Raw genomic sequence first — 25,047 nt, 5'->3', positions numbered from 1 at the left:
GTTTATAGCATAGCAGTAAATCCAGACCTTAATAGGACAAAGCATGCTGGGGCTTTTCTCTTCTGAGTAAATATTATTCAAATACTCCTTTTGATATAATACTTTGCTGTTCCCTCTAATTCAAATCAGTATAGATTTGAAATCTTCTCCCAGAGCCCCCTCGGCTCTCCCACAGACCGCACGTGTATTCCAAAGTAGGCTTTCCGAGGGAACGCAGTGTGGCTCCGTTTTCCAGCGAAGGCGCCGATCGACGTCTGCTCTCTGAAACTTAGTGAAGTCTTCTCAAACTGAGGAGTTCCCCGTTTTCTCCTATTTAAACACCCTTGTTTGGATTAATCTATGTAAAAGGAATAACTCACCCCCCCCCCTTTTAAAGGTAAGTTGTTCCCTTTTCCTTGTGCGCCTGCATTCCTCAACCTTCTTTAACCAATTGTATCACCTGAGCGCAGGAGGGTTTTCATTTTTACTAACTGATCTTTTCATTCATGTGAAACATGTATGTTTTGCTTATCTATTTCGGAGTCAATACGACTATTTTGTGTTGTTTGAATCCATCACAGTTCGCGCAAAGTCAGGACAGAGACGCTGCGTTGCTTCATCGGCAGTGATGCTGCCAGGAGATTTTACTGTGTTGTGTCATTTCATCGCTCCAGGAACAGTTTTATTAGCACGTTTTAACCATATAGTTATTCCTCTCGTGTATTTATTTATTTATATTATTCATTGTAAGACTGAAAATAGGGTTTTTCGTTCAAAGAAAAGTGTGCTTATTTATTTTGATTTACCCACAACAAGAAAAACAAACAAACAAACAAACGGGTCTGGAAGTAGCCATAGTAGTGTAATTGGCGCACTGACGCATGTGAGATGCCAAAGCTTTAATGACTGAAAATTAAGTGCTTCCTTTGCCAAGATGTCCTGCTTGGTGCTGTGAAAATCCCCGCTTTTGTTTTCTTTTTTTGCGCAAACGGTGAAGTTGTTGTCTTAGCACTCAGGAATGCCAACAATTTCCTCTTTGTTTAATGATACACCAGGCAGCACTCAAGCACAAGAAAGCTTTTAGGAATACTGTCGATTTCCTGCAGATATGCAGCTTATTAAAAGCTTACAAACACTGCCTCACTCCATTGAGGTCAATGTGAATTGTTTTAAACTGAATCATCTCCATCCATACTGAACTTGTCATCCGAGCTCATCTGAACAAACATGCAAGATGTTAATTGCTCATTGAAATTATGATTTTTGTAAGGCTTTCCCACAAATTCAGTGGTTATACCAGCACCACAGCAAAACACGTTAATCTAATATTGTCGCCAGTCAGACTTTTTGAGTGTGTCTGTATAACGTAATGCAGAATTGATTCAGTCTATTATATTGAGCAGGACTGCATCTTGAAGAACTCACAGCCTTAAGATATCACTTCAGTTGCCTGATTGATTGAGTTTCTCAAGAGCTTGACTTATAATCTTCAGGCAGATGGAACAAATGGTATTATTACAGCATTACAGCCTAATGTACATTCATGATCACGAGACAGGTAAGGAAGGTTTTTCTGCTTTCTCAAAAAGACCTTAAGTCACTGAGAAAGTATCTATTTTGCAATGTCCCTTTGAAGACAAACTGATAATTACCATTATATAGAAGTATTCATGTGCTAAAAAGTGTGGACGTCCAGGAGGTTTCTGTATTTCTCAAACTGTCCATTTATAAATGAAACCAAGACTTTTGGCCGACACAGTCAGTCAGGGGATCCCCTGTTAACACTTGAAACCCATCCAGGACATATGGCAGGTTATTCAGCTGCCTTGTGTGGCCCGGCTACGAGCTTTCTGTGCAGGTCGCCATTCCAGCTGTAGAAGGGAAGCGGAAGAAAAACAATCCATGTTTTTTTGAAGATCCTGACTCTTGTCTTGGCTCGGTGGAGCAACAGAGCAAAGTGAATGGTGCAGGTGCTGTCTGCACAGGACGAGTCCTGCTGGAGGAGGAAACAAAAAAAAAAAAGGAAACGTGAACAAAGATGGTCGGTGTTGGAGAGTCGGTGATTCATTCAGATGAGTGACTCTCCGTAGGAATGTGTGTCAGGATGGTCCATAATTGCACAAGGCATTCCCCCTGTCTCTAATGGACTAAACTTTCTATGAGGACCGGATTCTGGTTCTGGCATCTTTCTCTGGGACTTACGACCTTCCTTTTACCTCGCTGTCATGCAGCCGCAGATGACAATCTCGATCACTTCTCAGAATGTCAGAGCTGCTGTTTTTTCTGGATTCATCAGCGATTTCCTAAGTATTAAACTCAGCATCAAAAGCTCAACTGAATCCTTTGCCTCGGGGCTGGCTTTCTCTTTTGCTGGAGCTGCTGCATGAATACAGAGACTGCTCGACACAGGAAGAAAGCATCTGTGGCTCTGCACATCAGTAACTGGCGATAAGTTATGTACATTTTACATTATCATCTGTTCGCAATGCAAATCCTCCCAGGGAAGACCGGCACACGCAAAGAGGGCACGTTCATACTTCTTCAGGCGCTGGTTTGTGAAATGCTTTTGTTACCTTACACCCACGTCTACCTCTGGCCTTGTTACTTGAAGACAAAGTGAAAGAGGGACTGTATTTTGCACATGAGGACAATTTGATTTGGGAAAGCAGCGTGCTGCCGCTGTATGAGAAAAGGATGAGGTTATTGTTATTGTCATGAATCATGAGAAAGTCTTGTTTCATATTTGTCTGCAGTATGAGGGGTGTGCAATGCAGTCAAATTCTCACGGTGTCTTCGTGTAAGATATATAGTTGCCCGAGGCACTCCGCTGCCATCAGTAGACGCCATCTCATCCATGTAGCCACTTTTATGGATTCAAGTCTCGTATCTCAGGAAAGTCAGGTTTCAGCCAACCTAGTTTTCAGATAGGCTACATGTATTTATTTATTTATTTATTTTCTGAATAAACCTCGTGTTTTGACTGGCCCTTCAAAAAAATGGTCCAGTGCAGACTGCACACATCCTGACTTTCAGCGAAAACATCGTGCTCGTACGACTTTACCGCGACTGCAGGGATGGTGCATGATGCCCCCATATCCATGACCCAAGTAGGCTGAGGAGACAGAGGGGGGGGAAAAAATCGGTATGTTCTTCCTGCATTTCTCTTCCTTTTGTTCCTTTTCCTTGGATTGTGTTTTTTTTCCCTCGGCTTTCTTGGCCTCCTCAGTGAGATTTAACCTGCAGCCATGCCCCCTGAGGATTTTATCAGCTTGTTTCATGTGCAGCTTTCACTGTTTCCTGCAGGATGTGTTGTTGTATAAGAAGGGTTTGTCGCAGGTAGATGTTTTGCTGAGACAGAGATACACTGTTGGGTATCTGTCATCAGACAGATAGATTTAAGAATAGTTGTTGTTGTCTGTTTGGGTTTTGGATTTTATCTCAAATATAAGCAGTCTTTTACTTTTTTCTTTCCATTGCGGTCATTTCAATGGTCCAGAGGGCTTCATAACACTTCACCAGGTAGAGGCTTCATAGATTCCATAAAGTGAGTTAAAAAAAAGTTTTTCCTGTTGAAAAAAAAAACTAAACCCAGTACACCTCATTTTGGTCTTGTGACTCTCCTCAGGTGTGACAGTGTAAACAACAGGAGACAATCCCGCTCCGACTCCTGCCCACAGGAAAAGAGACTCGGTTCACCTGCACAAACGTTTTTTTCTTGAGTCGAAACGGAAGACCTTCACTTAAAACAAAACAACGGGCTTTGGTTGGGGTTAGTTATAATTGCAGTTCGTGTTTTTTTTAACCCTCTTCTTTAAGGCTGCTCCTGCTATTTCCAGCATACGTAATGGCTGGGTTGATGTTCCTGCGGTGTGTTGCGCTGCGATTGCTAGTTTGGTGGTGTTACTCATGCAGAGTCCAGGCCTGAATCCTGGGCGGGGAGGGAAGGGAGCGACTGCTGACTCTGTTCTAACATGTCTGGCAATGGCGGCAGTTTGAGATGTGTGCGTGTGTGTGTGTGTGTGTGTGTGTGTGTGTGTGTGTGTGTGTGTGTGTGTGTGTGTGTGTGCGCACACGTGCACGCTCTGACTCCTTGCTTAGAGCCACATGGAATCCAGATGCTTTGAATGTTCAAGTCATTTTTCCGTGTAGGGAGGTGTGCTGAATCTTTGTTGCCCTTGCTCACAGCACATACACGTCAAACATATCAATGTTTGATGCGTTAGGACTTTAAGTTTCGCTTTACATATATAAAAAACAATATTCTCCACCAACACCGGTTTTGTGCAAACAACACCACTGCAAAGCGAGATGATAAAACTGTTAGTCTTTGAACATATCGTAGCTTTACTATCTTGGACCATCCTGTCGTGCTCAACCCGCCACCCATCAAAGACTCAGCTCGCCTTCAGCTACCTTCAGTCAAACTAATGACATGATTACTTGGTATGATGGGCAATAAAGAAAATGAGAGTGACAAAAGTGTGGGTGAAGGAGACTTTGGTGGAAAACGAGAAGCTCTCAGCATCATTATTTCAGCCTCATTAGTTCTTAAAACAGATATGGGTGTTCTGGAGAAATATTGAATAGGTATACTGCTGAGGTCAGCATTTTCCCCATGTTGTATGATCCTGCATAAATATTGGATCTTGTAATTTCTGTGTTGTAGCAGCAAAATAAAATAAGCGGCATTCATGAAGACCAATGATAGATAGCACTTTATTTATTTATTAACTTATTATTGCATTTGCAGAAAACACAACAAAATCATAACATAGTTTCGAGACTGAAAAGTGGCGTGGAATTCAACCCGACATCTCTTTGCAACATTAACTTGTTCAACAAGTCATTAAGTAATGCCCAACAAATGACTCATCCAGGGCAGTCTAGAATCTTTTGTGCATGAAAGGTTGAAATTCAAAACCTGGATGATTCTTACAAATGGGGATTTGCCTCTCTAGTGAATTTCAATAATGCGTGCCGGTTTGCTGAAACAGGGTTTACTGTGTGAGTAGTAGTTTTGCCCAAGGCCTCCGACTATTCCTCGATTCCTTTCAGTGAATTATATAACAGTGCCATGTCGCGTAAGGACATGACCTTCGGTGCTTAATGAACAAGACTTCGGATCGGGAATGACACTCCAGTATTTATTTCTCACATCATTGGATTCTGTTAGAAAGCATGTAGTTCGTGCTTAGTGGAGGGGGGGAAAAAAACTCTTCATGAAAATTCAGCTGAATCTGTCATAATTACCCCAATCCCAAACTTGCTTTTCATCAAACCAATAATGAGTCAGTTAAATCCGGTTTTGGTTTTCAGGCATTTAATATTTTTATCTGAGCCAGAAGCAAATTGCTTTCACTCACTGCAAGCAGAATTCTGACAGCCAACGTACAAATATCTGTTATCTGGGCCGGGAATCATGGGAGTCCTTCATAGTCTACTGTGTTTTCTCTTTGCATGAGATTAGGCTTAAGGCCTAGAAATAACCGCATATGGCTTGAAGGTATTTAAAGAAGAGCAACTAAACATGCAACTGTTCCGATCAGCAAGAGACCTTTTTTTTTCCTTCTTCTTTCCATGTACAGCACATTGACTGCGGACTAGAAAACACCAAATATGATCAAATTCAAAGTTTCCCGTGTAATTTACACAGGACAATACTTTCTGTACACATCAACGGCTAATTACCAATGCCACAACAAGAAGCCAGAATAGATGCTCAGACCATCTGGAAGTTTTGGTTTGGATGTTCACGCATATTGCCCATTGCTTCATCTGTTTGGAGGAGAGAAGGAAAGTCTCTCCCTGGAACCTAATGGGATCTTGTGACTGGTGTGATTTAGAGCTACTCATCAGCTCAGCAACATTTCTCATTAGGTGAATGAGCTGACCTCTTGGCTGGGAGCTGTTGTGGGGAAATAAAAACCAGTTCCCTCTTGGATCCTGTTATTGGCACTATTTTTAGAGATTGTACCCTTTGAAAAAAAGAAAAAAAAGAAACAAGCTTTAAATATTTCAGTAAGGGCAGTTTATGTCAGCATCTGCTGCCCTGTATGCAAACTTCAGATAAATAGTTAGTTTATATTTGTACCGCTTCCACACGGCTAATTTAGTTCCATTTGAGTTTTTAGTACCAACTAAAACTCACCAAAGAAAAGAAACTTCAATATTTAGTGTGACATCAGATGTTTCGTTATTGCATTTGGTTTGGCGAAATGATGCTTTGAATTACACTCAGTTGCAGCTGTATATGATTGGAAATGTCCTTCCCTGTATGCATGACAACATTCTGAAAACTAATCATTTGTTGCGTTCTGACTGTTCGTTTATACAGCGACAACAGAACCTTTTTGAAAACACCTTTCAGAGTGCAACGTTTTCAAAATGTACTGGTCTCCCTGTAAACGTACAACTTTTCAGAAAGGCTCCGTACTGTACATGGACGATGCAGTTACTTTCAGTTGTTTTTCCAAGTAGATCCACAACAGTAACATACAACAGTGGGGTAATATGATGAAGAAAGACAGTTACAAGGAGCCTGGATGTTTCTCTGTGTGCATGTGTGAGTAGTTATAATGTGCCTATCTTTTAATCAGGTATCTCTACTAAAGCGTTTCCTCGGTAATTTCTAACTATTGTCTCTGTCAGAATTTAGCGCATGTCTTGTTTGAATATTTAACCATTGTCCCAGAAATATAATATTTGTATTAAGAGTCATTTGAAGCCTTTAATAACTATCTAGCACAACCGTATCAGTTTTCATAGTTTACATTCTTGCCCTCAATATAATTTAAGGTTTAGGTTGCACCGCTGGCAGGAAAAGGCCTTGTTCTGCGTATGTTCATATACAAATGCTGGAGTTGACGTCGCTCGCTCTGCGGAGTGATATTAGGCCTGATCTTTTCCTGACACAGCCTAACATATTTCTTCCAACGTTCTTCCAAACAGCGCTGGTTTAGTGAGACAACATCCTTGTGTTTCCCACAGCACTGATTAAAAATTTGTGTTTACTTGTACAGTTGTGTGGAGAGGCGGGTTGATGTCTGACGGCGCCGCGAGTTACGCGAGTCTTCACGTGAAGGTTGAGTAGCACCTTGTCCTTCCATGACCAAGGCATTGGAACGGCATTTCAGTGTTTAGCTGACGAGTCCGTACCATCTTCGAGATGACAGTCTTCAGCGTTGAAAAACTTTTTGTTTTTATCCTGTGTCTTCACCGTTTGGCTTCAGATCCGCATTAGAATGCGTGTGCGCTGCTGCAGGTTTTCAGATGTTGTCAGAGAGTCGCGGGTGCGTGGAGATGGCGGTGTTGCTGCTCGTTGTTTGCATCAGGAATCAAAGGCCGCCATTGTTGGAATGAGAAGCAGATGTTAGTGAGGAATTCTCCTGACTGCAGCAGTTTTTTTTCCTCTTTTTTTTTTTTTTCGCGCCTCAGCTCCCTCCCTTTGGCTCTCTTGCTCTTTGCTTTGTACATCCACCCGCTTCTTCCCGTTTTCTGTACCTTTTGACACGTGCTGTAACTGAACCTGGAGTCAAACCGGTGCTGTGACAGCCTTTCTTCTCCGAAGTTTTTCCTTGCTTTTTCCATCCTCTGCTCTTGCAACACTGCAACAGTTGAACCCAGACACATTTCTGATGTCAGTGGAGGAAAGATAGAGGTAATCGAAGGCCTCTCTCTGTATCCCAGCATGAGTTTGGGTGTCATGCCTGACTCTGGGGTTTGCCACGTTGACAGAACCACTGTTTTCAGCCTGAAAGGCAGGAGGAAGCTCAGTTGGCCGCTCTTTGTGTGAGTGTTGCTTTGGATGGGACTTTTGCATTGCATCACACTTTACACGGCAGTGAAAGGGGGATGGAAAGCAGCAGTAATGTCATTATCCAGCACTCTCCTGCCCCGTGCAGCACGGAAGAGAACCCACCCTTTCATTTCATGGTGGACATCGTCTCTGCAGTGACGTCTCATCTGAAGACCAGACATGACACAATCATCCTCTAAACGCATTTGCACTGACCACACACACTTTTGTCTGACTTACTCTGGTCTCCAATGAGCATCCGCTTTCACCATTCAACAATCCACAATGTAATAAAGGCATAGTACTTTATGGAAATCAGGACTCTATTTCTGGCTGGAAATGTAGTGTAATATGAGTTTTCAGGGAGACGAGGCTAAATTGAATGTGTGACTAGTTCATACACTTAAATAGTTTTCGTACGCCATTATATAAAAATAGGACCTTGCCCCTTTCCCATGAAAAGATTTTGATCCAAACTGGCAAACGTCAAACAATGTCTTATTCTTCCAAACATGTCTGTGTGTTACGTATGTGGAGATATTCACTCTGCTCAGGTTGAGTCGGTTCAGCCTCTGTTTCATCATAACTTACTGCAGCATTTATTTCAATCTTGAGAGCTCTGTTTACAGCTATTCTAGGCTGTAAAAACAACTGGGCTGGGGGAAAAAAAAGACTAAAAATATACTACAAATACATATAAGCACTAGTAAATATTGATTGAAGGGACCACAAAATGCAGTGTTTTGGTGGTGTATTATTTTCTTTGTGACAACCTTCATTACCTTGTGGACTTGCTCTGCTGACTCTTCTGTTTTGTATCTGTTTACTGCAACGCTACACCAAGATTGAAATAGTCGTGACACTATGATAGAAGAGAAGGAAGAAACTTTGCACCTAATAAGCGAATTGAATGTTCGCTAAACGGTTAGTGAGGATAAATACAACATCCTATCTATTGTGATTTGAGTAAGAAACTACTGAGGCTTCAGGGCTACTATATAGAGACCACAACACTTTAGCTTTGTTGTTTTGTGCTAAACGTTTCAAATACCATTGTTAATTGTTGTTTCGCTAACTTTTTCACTAGCAGCTTCTTCCACTGCGGACCTTCTGCCTGCCACAGTCGTTCCTCTGTGTGAGAAATTGAACGAAAACACCGAGTGACAATTGTCTTTTGTCACAGTTTCCCACTACTGCCCGATGAAGAATGTCAACACTTTTTCTCTGGGAATGTATAATAAAATCCTAATTTTGGTATTGCTGGCAGTGGGTGAAATGTAAGGGTCACTTGTACTGTAAAATCACACTTACTGTAAAGCTTTAATAGCATGCCAACATTTAAAATGACCTTTTGTTTCAAGTTTAGATAGAGGTCAATTGTGGCTGAAAGCCATTATTTGCCATTCTTTCCAACACTTACAAAAAAAAAAAGAAATCACACTGCATAGGATTTAAAGCAAATAATTCGAGGCGGGTGGTACATTTATCCTGGTTGACTCGCATTGCTCTTCCAAGGAGAAATGAGTAATGTAGGGAAGCGATCCAATTAGATGGCCTCACTTCTAATTAACCTTGCTGCCATCACACAGCTCAACTGCCCCGTAGTACAGCCTGACATATGGCCGTGGCAAGAGAGTAGCGATGCAGCGTGCGATGCAGGCCGCGGCGTGCATGCGTTTCTCCCGTCCGTCGCATGTGTGTGCATTTATGCTTGTGTTGCAGTGGCGATGTGTTGGGCCAAGGTCAGCGGCAGCGTGGGGAGGCCCCCCCCCCCCACCAGTCATGGCTCATCAGCCCACTTTGCTGAGTAGCCGGTTGCCTGCTGCACATTCATTGAGCAGTTTTAATGAGAACTGATGCTGTATGTCAGCAGCATGTGTATTTATGGCTGCTTTGCCCACAGAGCTCCTTGTCTCGGCAGAAACAAAGCAGTGTTATATGTGGACTGCAGACATATTGAATGGCCAAGAGGCTCTTTTTGACTTTGCAGTGGTGGTCCGATTCAACATTTGAGGATGTTGTATAGAGGTGTCAGTTCAGTCAGTAGTTTTTCGATTTTTTTTTTTCCCCTACTGTTTGCTTCTGCTTGTAAAGCAGCAAATTACTGATTTTAATACAGGCTTATCTGTGTACACTTTTACTTTCTCAGCTTTTAGAAGCTGTTTTTTTAATGAGGTGTGACTTAACTCTGCATTGTTGTATCATAAAATAGTGTAGGCAAGCTCATGCTGCAGTAAAACGTTGTTTATGGTTTGCAGATGCAACAGCTGCAGGTGAAGAACTTCTGAGCTGTTTCCACTGTGAATCAACCATAAAATCTCCCACTAAACCTTTTCAAATGCTAATAGTGTTTCCCTCTGTTATGTGATTCCTATTAGTCTCCCTCCTACCTGTTATCAATGACAGCCGGGATTCAAGTTGAGTGACTTTCGACAGGAAGAAGTGATAATCTACACTGATTGTCTTGTAACATTCTTTTGTGTGGTCTGAGACTTTTCACACCCTCTGAAGATCTCGCATGTCGTCAGGCTCAGTTCAAACTGTGAGCTACTTCCAGCCTGTATCTGTTAAAGTTTAAGGGGTGTATGAGAACATACTGATGTCAAGCAGGTTCAGATTTACTGAAGATTTGAGTAAAGCCACAGCACTATATCAGCACATTGCAAATCTCAGGAAAGAACTTAGCTTTTAATGCGCACCATTGCTTGCAGAACAATGAAATGGTTGGATGGTATTCTCCTTGTTTTTCCATGTCAGCATCCTCTGAGTTCACTTCAAAGACACTAGATACGTTATGGTGCCGATGAAGCTCTGGCCTGACAACTACGTATGTTTTCCAGAGAACAGTCAAACATTTAAGCAACTTAAACAGACTAACGTGAGTCAACAGTACTGAATTAATCACAAAAAAGACGCCAGGAGGAAAATGGGGAGCTGTTTGGGTTACAGAACCAACAGACATCTAATACCTCCCCGTGCATGAGTTTCTCAACAGCTGGACTTTTTCTTATGTTGAAGAAAGAAGGTGGCATGAATTGTGTTATAAAATTATTTTGAAGATGATTCACTTGGCCAGTGTTCGCATTGTTTGATTATGACATGTCATCACATCCTCTCCAGACATTTATTCACATGTTTCTCTGGAGTCATTGACATTCCTGTGAAGTCACATCAGGCGGCCCTCATTTTGTTTTATTCCTTCTATCCTTTCAGAGTCCTTATAAATATGTGGAACTGCTCTTTTTAGATGTTGATTTGGATCTTCAAACAATTTCTTGATTTTCATGTCAAACGTACCCCTGTACAGTTCAATCCTCTAACTCCAAGTCCTGTTTCCTCTCTGATGTGTCTTTGCAGTGGCTGACTGGACCTCGGATCCCCATGTCCTGCCCAATGAGCGCTGCTGGGCCCGCTGAGGCTGTCGGTGTTTCCACGCAGGGCTGCAGCTGAAGCAGGAGGACAGCGGCTTGGTGGAGGCGGGCCGTCGGAGGGCCCAGAGCCCCAGAGCCCCAGTAGCAGGCGAAGAGGCCTGTCCTGTCCTGAGCCAGACAAAAAATGAACAAACTGACCTTCCACAATAACAAAGCCATGCAGGACCGCCGCTGTGTCTGTGTCTTTTTGCCCAATGATGATACGCTCAATGTCATCGTCAATGTGAGTAAGCCTGCTTTATCTCTGTTTTCATCTTTCATGGAAATGTTTAGCTGTTTGGGGGATATTTATATCTGATATTTGGTTTTGGGTGAGAGGTGAGAAGGGAAGATGATACCATTGTTAGATGTGTACAAGAGGATTTTTCTGAGCTGAGCATAAACAAGAATAACACAATAACAGCCCAAAAACATTTCTTACTTGTTTATAAAAGAAACTTTTCTTAATGCATCATACTATTACTAATGCCATGATTATTAGAGCATGAAAAACAGCCTTTTTTACTAAATTGCATTTGCACTAAATTAGCTTGAATGTTAACTGAGCAGGGTTAGCCTCCAAAGTAGCCGTCTATAAACAACACTGATAGGATAAAAAAAATCTTTGCTGTGATTTATACCTTGTTCTTGTGCCATTTCTTTGTCAGCACCTTGTGTAACACTGATGCTTACATGTTCAAGGATGTTAAAGGACCGTTCTAAGTGGTGTTTGTCGTGTTTAAGAAAATCTCAATTGTCAAGCTTTAGTTCTGAATTATTAGGTCTTTTGTTAAGTTATATTGAAATCGAAATATTAAAGAATAAACAATGTGAAACGTTTGTTTGCTTGTTTTCATCTTACAACCGGGTAAACATCAACATTTGCATTTAGCAGCAAGTTTATTATTCGAACGGATGCTGAGGAAATGTCTTCCTCTCTCATCTTCAGGTGAAAACTCTGTGCCAGGAACTGTTGGTGCAGGTTTGTGACCTTCTCAGACTGAAGGACTGCCACTTGTTTGGACTCAGCGTCATCCAGAGTAAGACAGAAGAGCTGCATGTTTCTCTTGGCGTGTGCTCCACGCAGCCCATCCAGATGTGTGGTCATTTGAAGCCACATTTAAACCGGGCAGTTACTTCCTTTAGAACGGTGACTTGGCCGGAAAAAAAAAAAGGAATGAGCTCTAAATGTAGCGCCTCTCACCTATCTGTCATGTCGGCCAGGAAAACCAGAGCCCTCCTCGTCCTGACTGCTCTCCATTGTGCGCTAACTAAAGTTGTTTTTCACAGTGACGAGGCTCAGTCAGGGTCGTGCGTTTGGAGTGAGTCACTGTGTCTGTGCTGTGGAGGGGCAGACAGCGGGTGACAGTTGTAGGCAGCTGCAAAGGGAGAGTAAATTGCACGGGGCAGTGTTTTCAGACAGCTGGCCTCCAGATGAGCCAATGGCGGCACAGCAGGTCAGTTGAGCAGGAGCCAATGGGTCTGATTGTGGGACATTCCTGAAGTGCTTGTCTGAACAGCGTGAAATCCCCAAGGCAAACAGAGGCCACCCATTCCTAGTGGGTCACCCACTGTCCCCCTGACCACGACATCTACACCAGACCCAGGGTGGGACTCTCCTGTGCTGCTTTGCACAATAGCAAATAGTGCAAAGAAGGGGGGAAACAAATCTACCATCTTACCATCGATACATTTCATCCGTGTATCTTTAAAACGTAACTATAAGCATTATCATCGATCAGCATATTCTCGGTCATTATAGTGATCTACTGATGTTTAGTATGCTTACATGGGGCTAATATAGAAACAGTCACGATCACAGTCATCTTTCCAATGTTGAAATATGCATCGGCGTACTATCAGGGAAGCGCTGCTCTTGTATTTCATGTGCTGCTTTTTTAATTGGTTCTTAATGTATAGAACCCAGAGTTGTCAGATCAGCAGGCTGCAGCTCATGAAAGCTGCCACTTCAGTCACAGATTAAGACACGGCAGTGTGAGGTGACGAAATGAGAAGGAGCTCCAGAGGCTCACACTACAAAAGGAAGTGCAGCGGCTGTCTGATGTGATTGCTCCGAGGCAGCCTTTGAACAGGGCCCATTCAGAGGGGATTTCTTTGTGCACATACACACACGAAGGCACCTATATATCCAGGTGTGCACACAGTGAGACTGAGTCTGAGTCAAACTTCTGCCTCTCCTACAGATAATGAACACATCTATATGGAGCTGGATCAGAAACTGTCCAAGTACTGCCCCAAAGAATGGAAAAGGGAAGCCAGCAAGGTAAGAAATGATGTGTTGAATTACGGATTTTTATGAAGTTGAACTGAAATCTATTGTTATTCCATAATAACTTCACTTAAATTGTTAATTTCTGATTATAAGAGTGTTCGTAGCTGCAAACATAAATACGAAGCTCTTCATTCTATTTCAACTGTGTGTGTTTGCATACGGTTCTGTGTGAAAGTTTCATGCACTTTAGAGAACCTGTTGTTATGTAGATGTAGTCCTTCTCAGTGCCTTCTGGCTCTTCCTGGTATCAAAGATTGATTTAGTGATGCTGAGATCAGAGCTCTTTGTAAGTCAGACCTCACATTGCAGGACATTTTGTTCTTATTGTGGGTGGAGATTGCGCTTTATAACTGGCTGTGTGTCTGGGCTCATTGTTATGCTGCAGACTTAAGTTGCGTCACATGTCTCTCCACTGGGATTGTTTGATGGATAAGAAGTTCAACATATTCTGCAGTGTGTGCCTGCAGAATTTGATGTATTACCAACATTACTTCAGCATTTTATAAATCCTTCTATTGCCCTTGTGCCGACAAGATACTGGGAGTAAAAACTTGAAAACCTAACGGTAACAACAAGCCACAGTGAAAACGCGGATATTATTTAATACCACAGTACACAACTAAAATCAAGAAACCAAAATTTTTTCTTTTTTACATATTAGTTCATGTAGGTTTTATTTATAATTATTTATGTATAACACTTTGTTTTCGTCTCTGTTTTTTGTTTTTTTTAAGTGCCATAGAGTTCAGTTGATTCAATAAGTCAATAATACCTTCAAGAGGTCCTACATTATCCATTCATACTTAGTGAATTTAGAATGAGAAATATTTTGTCATCCAACCCTCTAAACATACAAGAAAGTGTTTCCGGGTTCAGTGCAATGCTGACTGAGTTAGACAACCAGAACACTGTGGCAAAGTACCACAAAGATCTAAACACGAAGTAACATTAAAAACAGAAAACATTGTTGGCTAAAGCTGCACTAGATGCTACGAGGAGTCAAATCAAGTCAATAGCAACAGTACAGCACAAAGTAAATATTTGCTTTAATTAAAGGCAGCAGAGGGAAGGTCTTCGGTTTGAGCAATCCTGCAATTCTCTTGGTGCTTCTTCCAAATATTTGTTGCGTTAAAAACTAGCTGCAGCTTCTGCATGTTTTGGTCTGATCCTGTTGAGACAAAGCAGGTTTGATCCAGTCGACCTGGGAGGCTGAGTAGGTCCATAATAATGCTGTAGATAAGAAATGTATTTTGAGCTGCGGTTTTTATAATTCTATTTACTGAGTGGCATGGGGCCTGTCTAAACACAGTAATATAGATATTATATGGCACGCTCTATAGTCTTGGCTCTTTTTGTGAAGAAAATCCAGATTGTCTAATGTCTTAAAAGAATGTTGATAGTTAGAAAAGTAAAAAAAAAAAAGCGTGTACCTGTTAATCTACTATGTTATTATTCAAATGAAACCTAAAACTCAACCAGAAAATGCGTCAATAAGTTGTTAGTGTTTACATTGTCCAGCTGAGGACACGTGACTTCAGTGTTTTTCTCATTGCTGTTTGGTGGTAAATATTAAATTCCCCTTGTTGAAGCAGCGCGTTTGTTTTGCAGGGCATTGACCAGTTTGGGCCTCCGATGATCATTCACTTCAGAGCTCAGTATTACGTCGAGAATGGAAGGCTGATAAGGTCAGTAAAGCCCCGACAATCTGCACTAACCCCCCCCCCCCCCCACCCCCCCCTCAGTTTCACTCCACCTGTCCTGAAAGCTGGTTAAATCTGCCCTCCGTCTGCCCTCCAGTGACCGAGCGGCCAGGTACTACTACTACTGGCACTTGAGGAAACAGGTGCTGCTTTCTCAGTGTATTCAAAGGGAAGAGGCCTACTTCCTCCTGGCAGCCTTCGCTCTGCAAGCCGACCTCGGCAACTTCAAACGCAACAAGCACTTTGGGAAGTACTTTGAACCCGAAGCCTACTTCCCTCCATGGGTGAGTGCATCTAACACATATCATATGTGGGATAAATCGCTGCGTGCCAGACGTTTCAGACAAGAACCACTAGTTGAAGGGACTTCATTGTTGTTTTTCACACTTTCACACATAACTATCCCAAGTGTCGTGGCAATGATATCACAAAAATCTTTTAATTACTGAGAAAATGGTAATATGCGTTGTGTTTTATAGCTGCAGATCTTTCAAAGAAAGTGCAGCGAGGACTTTAGTTAATGAATCATATACAGTCAAAAAGCTCTATTTGTCTCATTTCTGGTAGGTTTTTTTTTCTTTCTTTCTTTCTTTCTGGATATCAGAAAGGCTCCAGGAGTTGTGGTTATACAAAGTAAGCATGCATAATTCTATCATTAGTGACATGTTAAGAATATGAGGGTTAACAAGTGTGTCGAGATTTGTCAGATTTGGATTGATTAGTACAAACCGTGACGCTGTCAGTGTGTCAGAGCGGCTCATTTCTGGATGCATAAAAAAAAAAAAAAAAAAATGCTGTTGCGCACCAAGCACACTGCCTGCAAACAAGCTCTGTTGTGGTTTGATTGAAGCATGAACACAGCACAGACCAAAGACATCCAAACCGGTCGTACACAGATGTGACAGCCGTTCAGACCACTGCCTCATTGCAGTGGATCGTCATCGCTTTGTGAACTTGGAATACATTCCGTAGGCTAATCTGAGCTGTCAGCTGATGAAAATGTCATCGTTATAATCCCATGAGTACTTAAACCAAGCACTGTTATGAAATGTGAGAAACCTCTGTCACATAGCTCTGTGTGAGCAGTCAGTATGATGTCTGGTAACAATATTTGGTCCAATGTTTCAAAAAGCCCACATAAACACACAGTAAACCAGAAAAACCCTTTTATTTTTTTTTTATTGTCTCATTTCGTCCAGACCATAAGTTGGAACACAACCTCAATGTCAAATTTGAATGAACAGTAGGTCTAAAACAGTATTAGAGGTCTTCTGGGCATGACCAGCTCGATCGAGGCTCAGAGGTTAGTCCCGATCTGTTAAAGCACAGCGACTCAGCTTTTCATCCATTTTCAAAAAAAAAGACCAGGTCAAAACAATCAAGACACATTTTTGGCCACATGTTTTCTAAAAAAACAAAAACTGCAAACACAGGTTTAATAACTTATTGGAAATAGACAAACAATTTATATTCAGGGTGTTAATAATGTACATTCACTAGCTTCCACTATTAACTTCTTGATGAACTCATGAGCTGCAATCACAATGAGTCTGCATTCTACTTTGCTTTCCTTGAATGCCCTTAGGAAAATAGTGTTGATTGATGGATTACAGTTTAATGTGCATTCGGGATGTCAAGCAACGTTTTTTTTTTTTGTTTTTGTTTTTTTTCCAGACCATAGTAAACATCCAGGTTATTTAATTGCCATCTGGTACACAGAAGCTGAATGTTGGTGTTAACAATGAGTAATGCAATAAACACATAATGTATCAGACTGGTAAAGCCGTCTGGAGCAAGTGTGTCTGCTTCACCAGTGAGTCACTGTGAGTCTTCTTGTACTCAGCGTAAAGCTAAAAGCTCAAGACGGTGAAAAATAAACTGCTGCATCACTGAATGAGAAGCTAAAAGTCCAGTGAAGGTTGTTTAAAAGTGTATTTCAGGTTGTGAGTTGGTGTTCAATGTCCTGGCCTGCTGTGTGTTCAGTATGTGGGTCTGTAGCCACCTTCCATTAATCATCCTGAACAAACATTTAGCGACAGATCTACATCAGAGTATGCAGGATATTAAGAACTGGGACACCAAGTTTATTTTTGTCCCTGGAAGTGGCACACACACTTTATAATCAAGAGAACTGCTCCGTCTAACGTTGCTATTCTGGCAACACCACTGCCCGCCACGGCCTCTTACTATCAACCCTCTGAATATAAGTGCCACACCCCTCTGATTGCCCTCCACTTCCTGTGATTAGCCTCCAGCTCCCTTATCGCCACTCAAAAGCAGCAGTGACAGGAAATTGTCTGAAGATGGACAGCGGGCTTGGTTCCACAGTAAATCTCCCTCAGATTTAGGCGCTCACAAAGCAAACTTCCTCGAGAAATCTTCAAAAGCCGCCCTCAAAGCTCAGCGGGCGTGTTTTTCGGGTTTCCGTCTCTCCAGGTGGACATCTGTTTGCCCTGCGGCAAGCAGCTTCATTACCCTTACTGACAACCTGTGCTGCCAATCTGCTGTAATGAGGCTGTACAACTTCAGGGCAGCCAAGTGTGATGACTCTCTCTCTCTCTCTCTCTCTCTCTCTCTCTCTCTCTCTCTCTCTCTCTCTCTCTCTCTCTCTCTCTCTCTCTCTCTCGCCCTCTCTCCTCCTGATCAGGTGATAGCAAAGCGAGGCCGCGAGTACATCCTCAGGCATATACCAAACATGCACAAGGACCAGTTTGCTCTCACAGCTTCAGAGGCTCACCTCAAGTACATCAAGGAGTGCGCACAGCTTGACGACGTCACAGTTCACTACTACAGACTCTACAAGGTGGGAAACAGGAATATTTCCAATAAATTGAGTCAGGCAGGTGTACAAACACTTGAATTGCATCCCCCCCCCCCAACACAAGCCAAAATCTGATCTGTCTGCTCTCTTTCATTGCGGTTTTGTGAAGTTTTTGTCCATGAGTGCCACGACAGCTCATTTGATCTTTGATTGTGTCTCGTCCAACAGGACAAAAAGGAAGTTGAAGCATCTCTCACCTTGGGCCTGACTTTACGTGGTATCCAGATATTTCAGGTACAGTTTCTTCTTTTGCTGTTTCTTGGCAACTTGGCCTGAAATACCATGTCAACATTTGATACTGTTTCTCTGTCATATGCTGTACAATAATATACAAGTATGAAAAAATAGAAGATGTTGCTCACTTGTTTGCATCAAATGATTCTTCATAACATTTCATCCTGATTGCATAATTGTGTATAAGCGCTTGAAGGGCAGCTTGTGTAGATCAAAACAAAATCTTCAATTGGTTGATCATGTGACATTAACATCCAGTTTATCAGGAGCAAATGTCCAGTCTGATGTAACACAGAGCAAGGTGCCTTCACAAAGGATCAAAAATTTAAGATCACTATGCGATGTGGTAAATTGTGTAAGGTTGTGGTTTGCAGCGGCTGTTTTCATGAGATCACAGGGATGATTAGAAATCTCAGTGTGCCAATCTCATTTCTGACCAAAGTTATAACATCATGCTGTCTATGTGTCACTTGAATAATGTAACTCCAGAAATTACATAATGATTGTGCCTTTAGTGTGCCTGTAATGGACCCATTAACTCAACGATTAAGAGCAGTGTCATTATCACAATAGATTTTATGAAATTATAGTACTTCATGGTTTGTATTGTTTCGCTGCTGCTGCCTGTTGGAATATCATATGTTTATCAAAACCCTCTCGGCTCTTTATGACAACTCCTGAGTCACCTTCATGGTTCTGCCTGGCACATCTCTCACTTGTTTTCAAATAGCAAAGTCAGTTTTTCCTCATCTTTGTAGTGCACGTTTCAGCCAGAGCTGTCGCCGGTTGTGTTCAATTTTTAATGAGTCGAAAACAACCCACGTTTTTCTGCCTCTGTGTTGCAGAACGTGGGCTCCGTGAGGCAGCTGCTGTACGACTTCCCCTGGACCAACGTGGGAAAACTGGTATTTGTGGTGAGTCAGTCGCAGTGTCAGAACATGTTGCCCAGAGAAATATATTTCATAGTTGCTGTCGTACGGTGTTGTTTTAAACCGGTTCCAGTGATGCTGAACCTGGAGCATTGCCTTGCTTTTGGGGGATGTTTGTGAAAGTCTTACACCCCCCCCCCCTCCCGGCTCAGGGTCCTGGAAATTTTTATGCAAGGCTTCTTTTCTCCACACGGCTGTTTTATCTTAGCCCTGCAAGTCCTCTGGAACTAATCAGGGATTTAGAAAGACTTTCCTTACACACACACACACACGCACGCATGCAAGCACCTTTACATACTGTACACTACGTGCATATTTTCATGCAATCGGCAGTTTAATAACATCTATATCTCTCCACGCCGTTTATCAATTATCCCTGGTTTTCCCGTGCCGGTTCAAAGAAAGCCTGTTGGATCTCCTCTCCTCTGCTCTTGAGTCAGCTTGTCGTTAAGCTGAGCGCAGCAGTCCCTTAATTTACTTCCACAGGGTTTGCGTTATCGCAGGAAGGCAGAGAAGCTCACCGTGCGGTATATCTGTTTCCCTCTGACGGCCTCACGTTCACTACGATTCTGTTATTAATCACAGCGGGGGTAAGTCGTCGTTACAGAAGCAGTTCACCTGTGACTCTAAATTTGGCCGTTTGTTTATTTTGTACAGTGGTGTGGTCTTCGGGGCGAGTCAGCTCTGTGAGGAAACTTGTGTTGATTCAGAAAGTCAGAGATGTCTCTCTAAAAGCAGGTTTGGCCTCTGGTCTAATTTGGGTGCCAACCATGGCATCTGCTGCATAGTTCACTGTAAACACATCCTGTTTTTTAACTGCTCTTGATGTTTTGTTTTTTTTCTTTAATTGTTTTTGTCTCTGCTCGGGCCGTCTGCAGAGTCGTGAGAGCGAAGCAGCCGCGGCGTGGCGTGGCTTTGGTTACTATTGTGGACATGAAGGGCCTCTGGTGGCCCCGTCCCACCCTTCTCCTGAATAACAGGCTTTCTCCCCGGCCCCACCCGTGACTCACGTCATCCAACATCGCTGCTGCGGCAGCAGGCGAGCGAGAGTGAAGCGAGCAAGGGGGTGGGGGGGCGACGCGTGGGTCAATTAGCACCAGATGTTTTAATGGCTTTGGGAGGGGGGAATTTTTGAATCAGGTTCGTAACCTGGGGATTGACTTTAGCTCATCTTTAGGATCGAGATTTGTTGGAGCTCAGTGTTAGAAAAGAATTGACCTGAGTGTTTCTGAAGCATGTGGTCACATTCATGCTTTTCTCAAGAGCCAAAAAGTTGCCTGTGTATTGTGAAATGCAGTGTTGGATCTTTGTCCGGTTTCTGGCTCACCACATTTCGGGCTGATGCTCCTCGGGATGAGTTGCGTAACCGTCCTTTGAGGATTCGGGGAGTTTTCGGTGTGTGTGTGTGTGTGTGTGTGTGTGTGAGTGTGTGTGTGTGTGTGTGTGGTCTGTTGGGGAGGTCTTGCTGCAACAGAGGAAGAAAGTTGAGCAGCAAGTTAAAATGGACTGATCCTGTGTACAGAGTGTGTGTCTGGAAGCCTTCTAACAACTTGTCACCTGACACCTGTCTGCTTCCCGCTATTTGTATTCAGTGACTTCGCTGCTTTCATCTATTTCTGTTTAGTCATTTTCCCTCTCCTGCTATCACTTCATGACAGGTCGCTGTGAAAAGTGTAAGGCTAAAACAGAGAAGAATGTCTTTAATAAAAAAATAGGCTATGGCAAAGTCTGTCTTTCACAAAATGATGAATAGAGGGGGAGCTTATTGCTTTTTTGGCTGTTTGAACTGTTTGAAATGTAAATGGGTTTAATGTAAAAATGAGACACAAGACTTGTGAAAAAGGAGTAAAAAAAAAAAAATCATTGCCAGTTTGTTGCTCAAGTTTTACCCTAATAGTTTAAGGCTGGTCATTCACAGCTGTCCACTGGCCAGTACTTCAATTTCTCTATGGCAACTTGTTGGAGCTCCAGAGCAGCACTTAGAGGTTAAAGAATAATATCCAATGTGATGAACGCAAAAGGATTTCTCCAGCTGTTTCCCACCCAGGGTTTTCCAGAGATTTAAACAGGAAATTTTGGTGTCTCAAGGATACCTCTACCCCAGGAAATCCACCGCCAACGAATCGTCAGATGGGTTTTATAAATTTCCCAACGGTAGAAAGCTGACTGGCCCACCTCTTCGTAAGGTTTAAATGAACTTGGAGCCCCGTTATGGTGACATAAATACTGAGGAGCTCAGTTCTGTAGTCAAAAAATGTGCGTCTCTTAGCATTTTCTCAAGGTTGTTTTAACCCAGCCTTCGCCTCCAAAAGCCCAAACCGTTGCAGAAATGTTTATAGGTCTGTATTGAAAACAACCCCGCTGACACCGAAGACAGCTGCTATTGGGTCCGGCCTTTGCCAAAAGGAGAAAGCATGAACCCACCATTTTAGTTGTTTTTCCGTGAATCCAGCCAACATGTCCTCTCTCTGGAAGACCAACAAAACTCCTCTGCTTCAATGAGGAACAGATTCATGAACTCGCTTCTTGCTTTTGGGTTGAACTGCAAAATAACTTTCAAGAGCACACTGTGCTCTCGCTCAGATCTGCCTTCAGGCCTTCCTGGCACTTCGTCGTGATATCAGATCTACATTCCCACTTCATAATCTCGTGTTTATAACTGCTGAGGTCCTGTATTCAAGGTTCTTGTGCTGTCGTTCGTTTCCCCCAGGGGAAGAAGTTTGAAATCCTTCCTGACGGCCTGCCCTCGGCTCGCAAACTCATCTACTACACGGGCTGTCCCATCCGCTCTCGCCACCTCCTGCAGCTGCTCAGCAACAGCCACCGGCTCTACATGAACCTGCAGCCCGTTCTCAAACAAGTCCGTCGACTCGAAGAAAACGAAGGTATTTCCCGTAGTTCTTCACATCATTACTGCTGATGTCGTCACTATATTATGTGTTTAATCCACTTACTGATCATATGTTTTCTGGTATCCAAATAATATAATATTTGGGGGCAAATATTTGCCTCTGGACAAAAGATAAATGAGCAACAATCCCATTGATATAAGAGAAAAACAAAAAGAAAATGTCTTCGTCGTATTCTTGTTTTTTAATTTTTTTTTAATTTTGGGGGTTTCAGTGAAGCATAAACATCAAACTAATTCAAAAACAAAGCATCTCCTTTATTATTCACGTGGCAACAAATATGATGCAACATTTCTAAAATGATCTGAGATTGTGTATTTTGATCATTTGTTTAAGTTGGTGACTTTTGAATGCAAACAACAACAAAAAATATGTTTTTTTCCACTCTGACGTTTTGTTCCTATTTAATAAAATAAATGCTTAGAAATTGTTCAGTAAATTTTGTCTCAGTTTAATGGATCCACTCTCACTGTTTCTTCCTTAATTTGATCATTCTGCGGCACTAAAGTAAGGCAATGCAATCTATAGGCTTTTACATGATGAGACTTTTCAGTCTCTCCAGTCTGTTTTGTTGTAAATAGATTTGGCTCATTCTGAAATGACTTTCTATCGGATTTCAGAGAAGAAGCAGTACCGGGAGTCGTACATCAGCGACGCTCTGGAGCTGGACATGGACCATCTGGACAAGCGATCCCGTGCCAGCGGCAGCAGCGCCGGAAGTGTCTCCCACCACAAACGTCTGTCTCGCCACTCCACCGCCAGCCACGGCAGCTCCCACACCTCCGGCATCGAGACGGACAGCTTCAGGGCGCCGGGTCAGGCCCCGCACAGGCCCCTACGAACCTGCAGCTCCTCCACCACCAGCCACGGGAGCTCTCACACCTCCGGCATCGAGAGCAGCGGCAAGGAGCGCATCCTGGATGACGACGGTACGGGCTGAAGATGACGATTGTACCATTCATGTCGTTAGTATCAGTCATCGCAGACGCTTACAGTTCGCAAGACGTTGAATTGAATCAGTTGCGTGTTCCTGCAGAGATTGAGATGCTGGTCGACGACCCCAAAGACTACGAGGAGCTTCACGAGATGGTTCTGGATCAGGAGTTGTGCATCCACATCACGGAGGACATGCTGACGATGTCGCCCGACCAGACCAACGGATACTCGGGTAAAAAGTGTAAAAGCTCTGTGTGCAACAGTCCGTCTTAAAGTAGCAGGATCAGAAAGCTCAGGGTCGGTTTGCATTACCTGCAAAATAATTGTTTTCAGAGCTGCTCCCGGGCTCTTCCCCCACAGGGGGACTGTTACTAAAACAATCTGTTGTGTTCTTTCAAGGACTGATCGTTAAGGACGTCAGCTCCTCCACGTCCAGCTCCTCCGAGACCGTCGTGAAGATGAGAGGACAGAGCATCGAGTCTCTGCCACAGGTAAATGCTCCACTGCGCTGTCGCCGCACAGCAGCGACACCAGAGGACTTGCATGTAGAGGTGCACAGTTTACCAACTAAATCCCGCTAACAGAGGATAATCTTTCACAATTTACGTTCCATTTTGTTTCATGTATGAAAAAAAGTTACAGTACAGCTCATGTTCTTTGATGTACAGCATCTTGCTCAGCATTGTGCTTTTGTTCGACTTTTTCTTGATTGGAAACTTGAGGGGGAAAAAAATGTTTAATGGAATTATCGGTTCACAGTGTGGGCAGCACAAACAATGTAGAAGAGTTAAAGTTAGAAAGGTCACATTGACTGAAAGATATGTTTCAATACTTTTAATCCTTTAAGCAGGGCGAAAGATGTCATGTGGAAGAGCTTAACATTTGAGTTGTAGCCTAACAAGTTTAGACTTTATTGTACTTTTCATGCTCTGAGTGCTTCCAAATGCAACGGACAGCTAAAACCTAAACAAGACCAGAATATTATAGGAGGTTTTTTTCTGTTTTGGGGATTAGGCTACACGAGAAAAGCGAGACTATATCAGTAATTTAGCAAACAGCAGGATTCTCCATGGTAAATTCTGCAATTCTGTCCGTGTTTTCTGCCAAACAAGCAAAGTGCAATAAAAACAAAATAACAGAGATAATTAACAGGCGGGAACAATAACATTAAAAAAAACAAAAAACAAAGCATATAAGTTAAGTACAGAATAAGAAATTATAAATAGGACTACGACAACAAGACAAAATAATCAATATGGCAAAACAATAACAGTCATATAGGGATTTTACAGAAGTCGATATTAGAAGTAGTCTTCATAAAGCACCTTTCATAATCAGTCACAAAGCACTTCACTATGTGAAAGTCATTAAAACGCTTGAAGTAAATATGAGAGAAGTTATTACAATAAAAGATCTGATTAAAAACTACAGTTCCATTTATGTTATGTACTAAAAGAGAGAACTTATTGACGTGTGTTTGAAAGCTCAGCAGTGATCTCTGGTTGTTCTAAAGGTCACGTTGTAAAGAATGTTTAAACATTTACCGCCTTTACTGATCCTAAAATAAACCCATTATTAAACACCCGTTCCCCGATGATTATTAAGCATTTAAAACTGTAACTTTCCTTGTCAGTTTCATTTGTTGGCTGTGCTCCGCTTGACCTCTGCTCCCTTGGTTTTCCCCTCGCAGACGTCGTCATGCAGAAAGCCTCAGTCTTCCACCGACCGCCACAGCCAGTCCCTGGACGACGTCCGGCTCTACCAGAAGGACTGCCTGCAGTGGGCGGAGCTCTGCCAGGACACCGCCCACAGCTACACATTCGGCTGCGCCCAGGAGCTGAGCGACGGCGGCGGGCAGCAGGGACTAGCCGACCAGCGCGCCGGCATGCTGGGCGAGCAGCACCCGTTCCCCATCAAGAGGACCAACAAGTACTTCTCCCTGGACCTGACCAGCGACGAGGTCCCCGAGTTCGTGGTGTGACGGAGGCCGGAAAGCAAGCAGGCGACCGTACCGCTGCTCCGCGCCGCGCGAGGAGACGCC

General features: G+C 42.9%; 1 protein-coding gene across 1 annotated transcript; it reads left to right on the top strand.

Annotated features, from left to right (window-relative positions):
• The first annotated feature begins 247 nt into the window (after positions 1-247).
• On the top strand, positions 248-25,047 carry frmd6 (FERM domain containing 6). The gene is made up of 14 exons (XM_080512261.1): positions 248-376; positions 11,132-11,428; positions 12,134-12,224; positions 13,389-13,468; positions 15,086-15,162; positions 15,275-15,461; positions 17,825-17,980; positions 18,167-18,232; positions 19,078-19,146; positions 21,872-22,046; positions 22,691-22,999; positions 23,107-23,238; positions 23,406-23,497; positions 24,697-25,047. The coding sequence occupies exons 2-14, from the start codon at positions 11,330-11,332 to the stop codon at positions 24,985-24,987; spliced, it is 1,824 nt and encodes a 607-aa protein (XP_080368387.1). The 5' UTR covers positions 248-376; positions 11,132-11,329; the 3' UTR covers positions 24,988-25,047.

Source organism: Blennius ocellaris (genome assembly GCF_963422515.1).
Source record: "Blennius ocellaris genome assembly, chromosome: 17".
NCBI lineage: Eukaryota > Metazoa > Chordata > Actinopteri > Blenniiformes > Blenniidae > Blennius > Blennius ocellaris.
This window is presented reverse-complemented; position numbering and strand designations above follow the sequence as displayed.

Bases quoted from the DNA above. Each gene is read 5' to 3' on its own strand.
- frmd6 (XM_080512261.1), top strand. From the start codon at position 11,330: ATGAACAAACTGACCTTCCACAATAACAAAGCCATGCAGGACCGCCGC. The intron at 15,462-17,824 runs GTGAGTGCATCT...CCTCCTGATCAG, and splicing joins AAGCCTACTTCCCTCCATGG to GTGATAGCAAAGCGAGGCCG. The intron at 22,047-22,690 runs GTATTTCCCGTA...ATCGGATTTCAG, and splicing joins TCGACTCGAAGAAAACGAAG to AGAAGAAGCAGTACCGGGAG.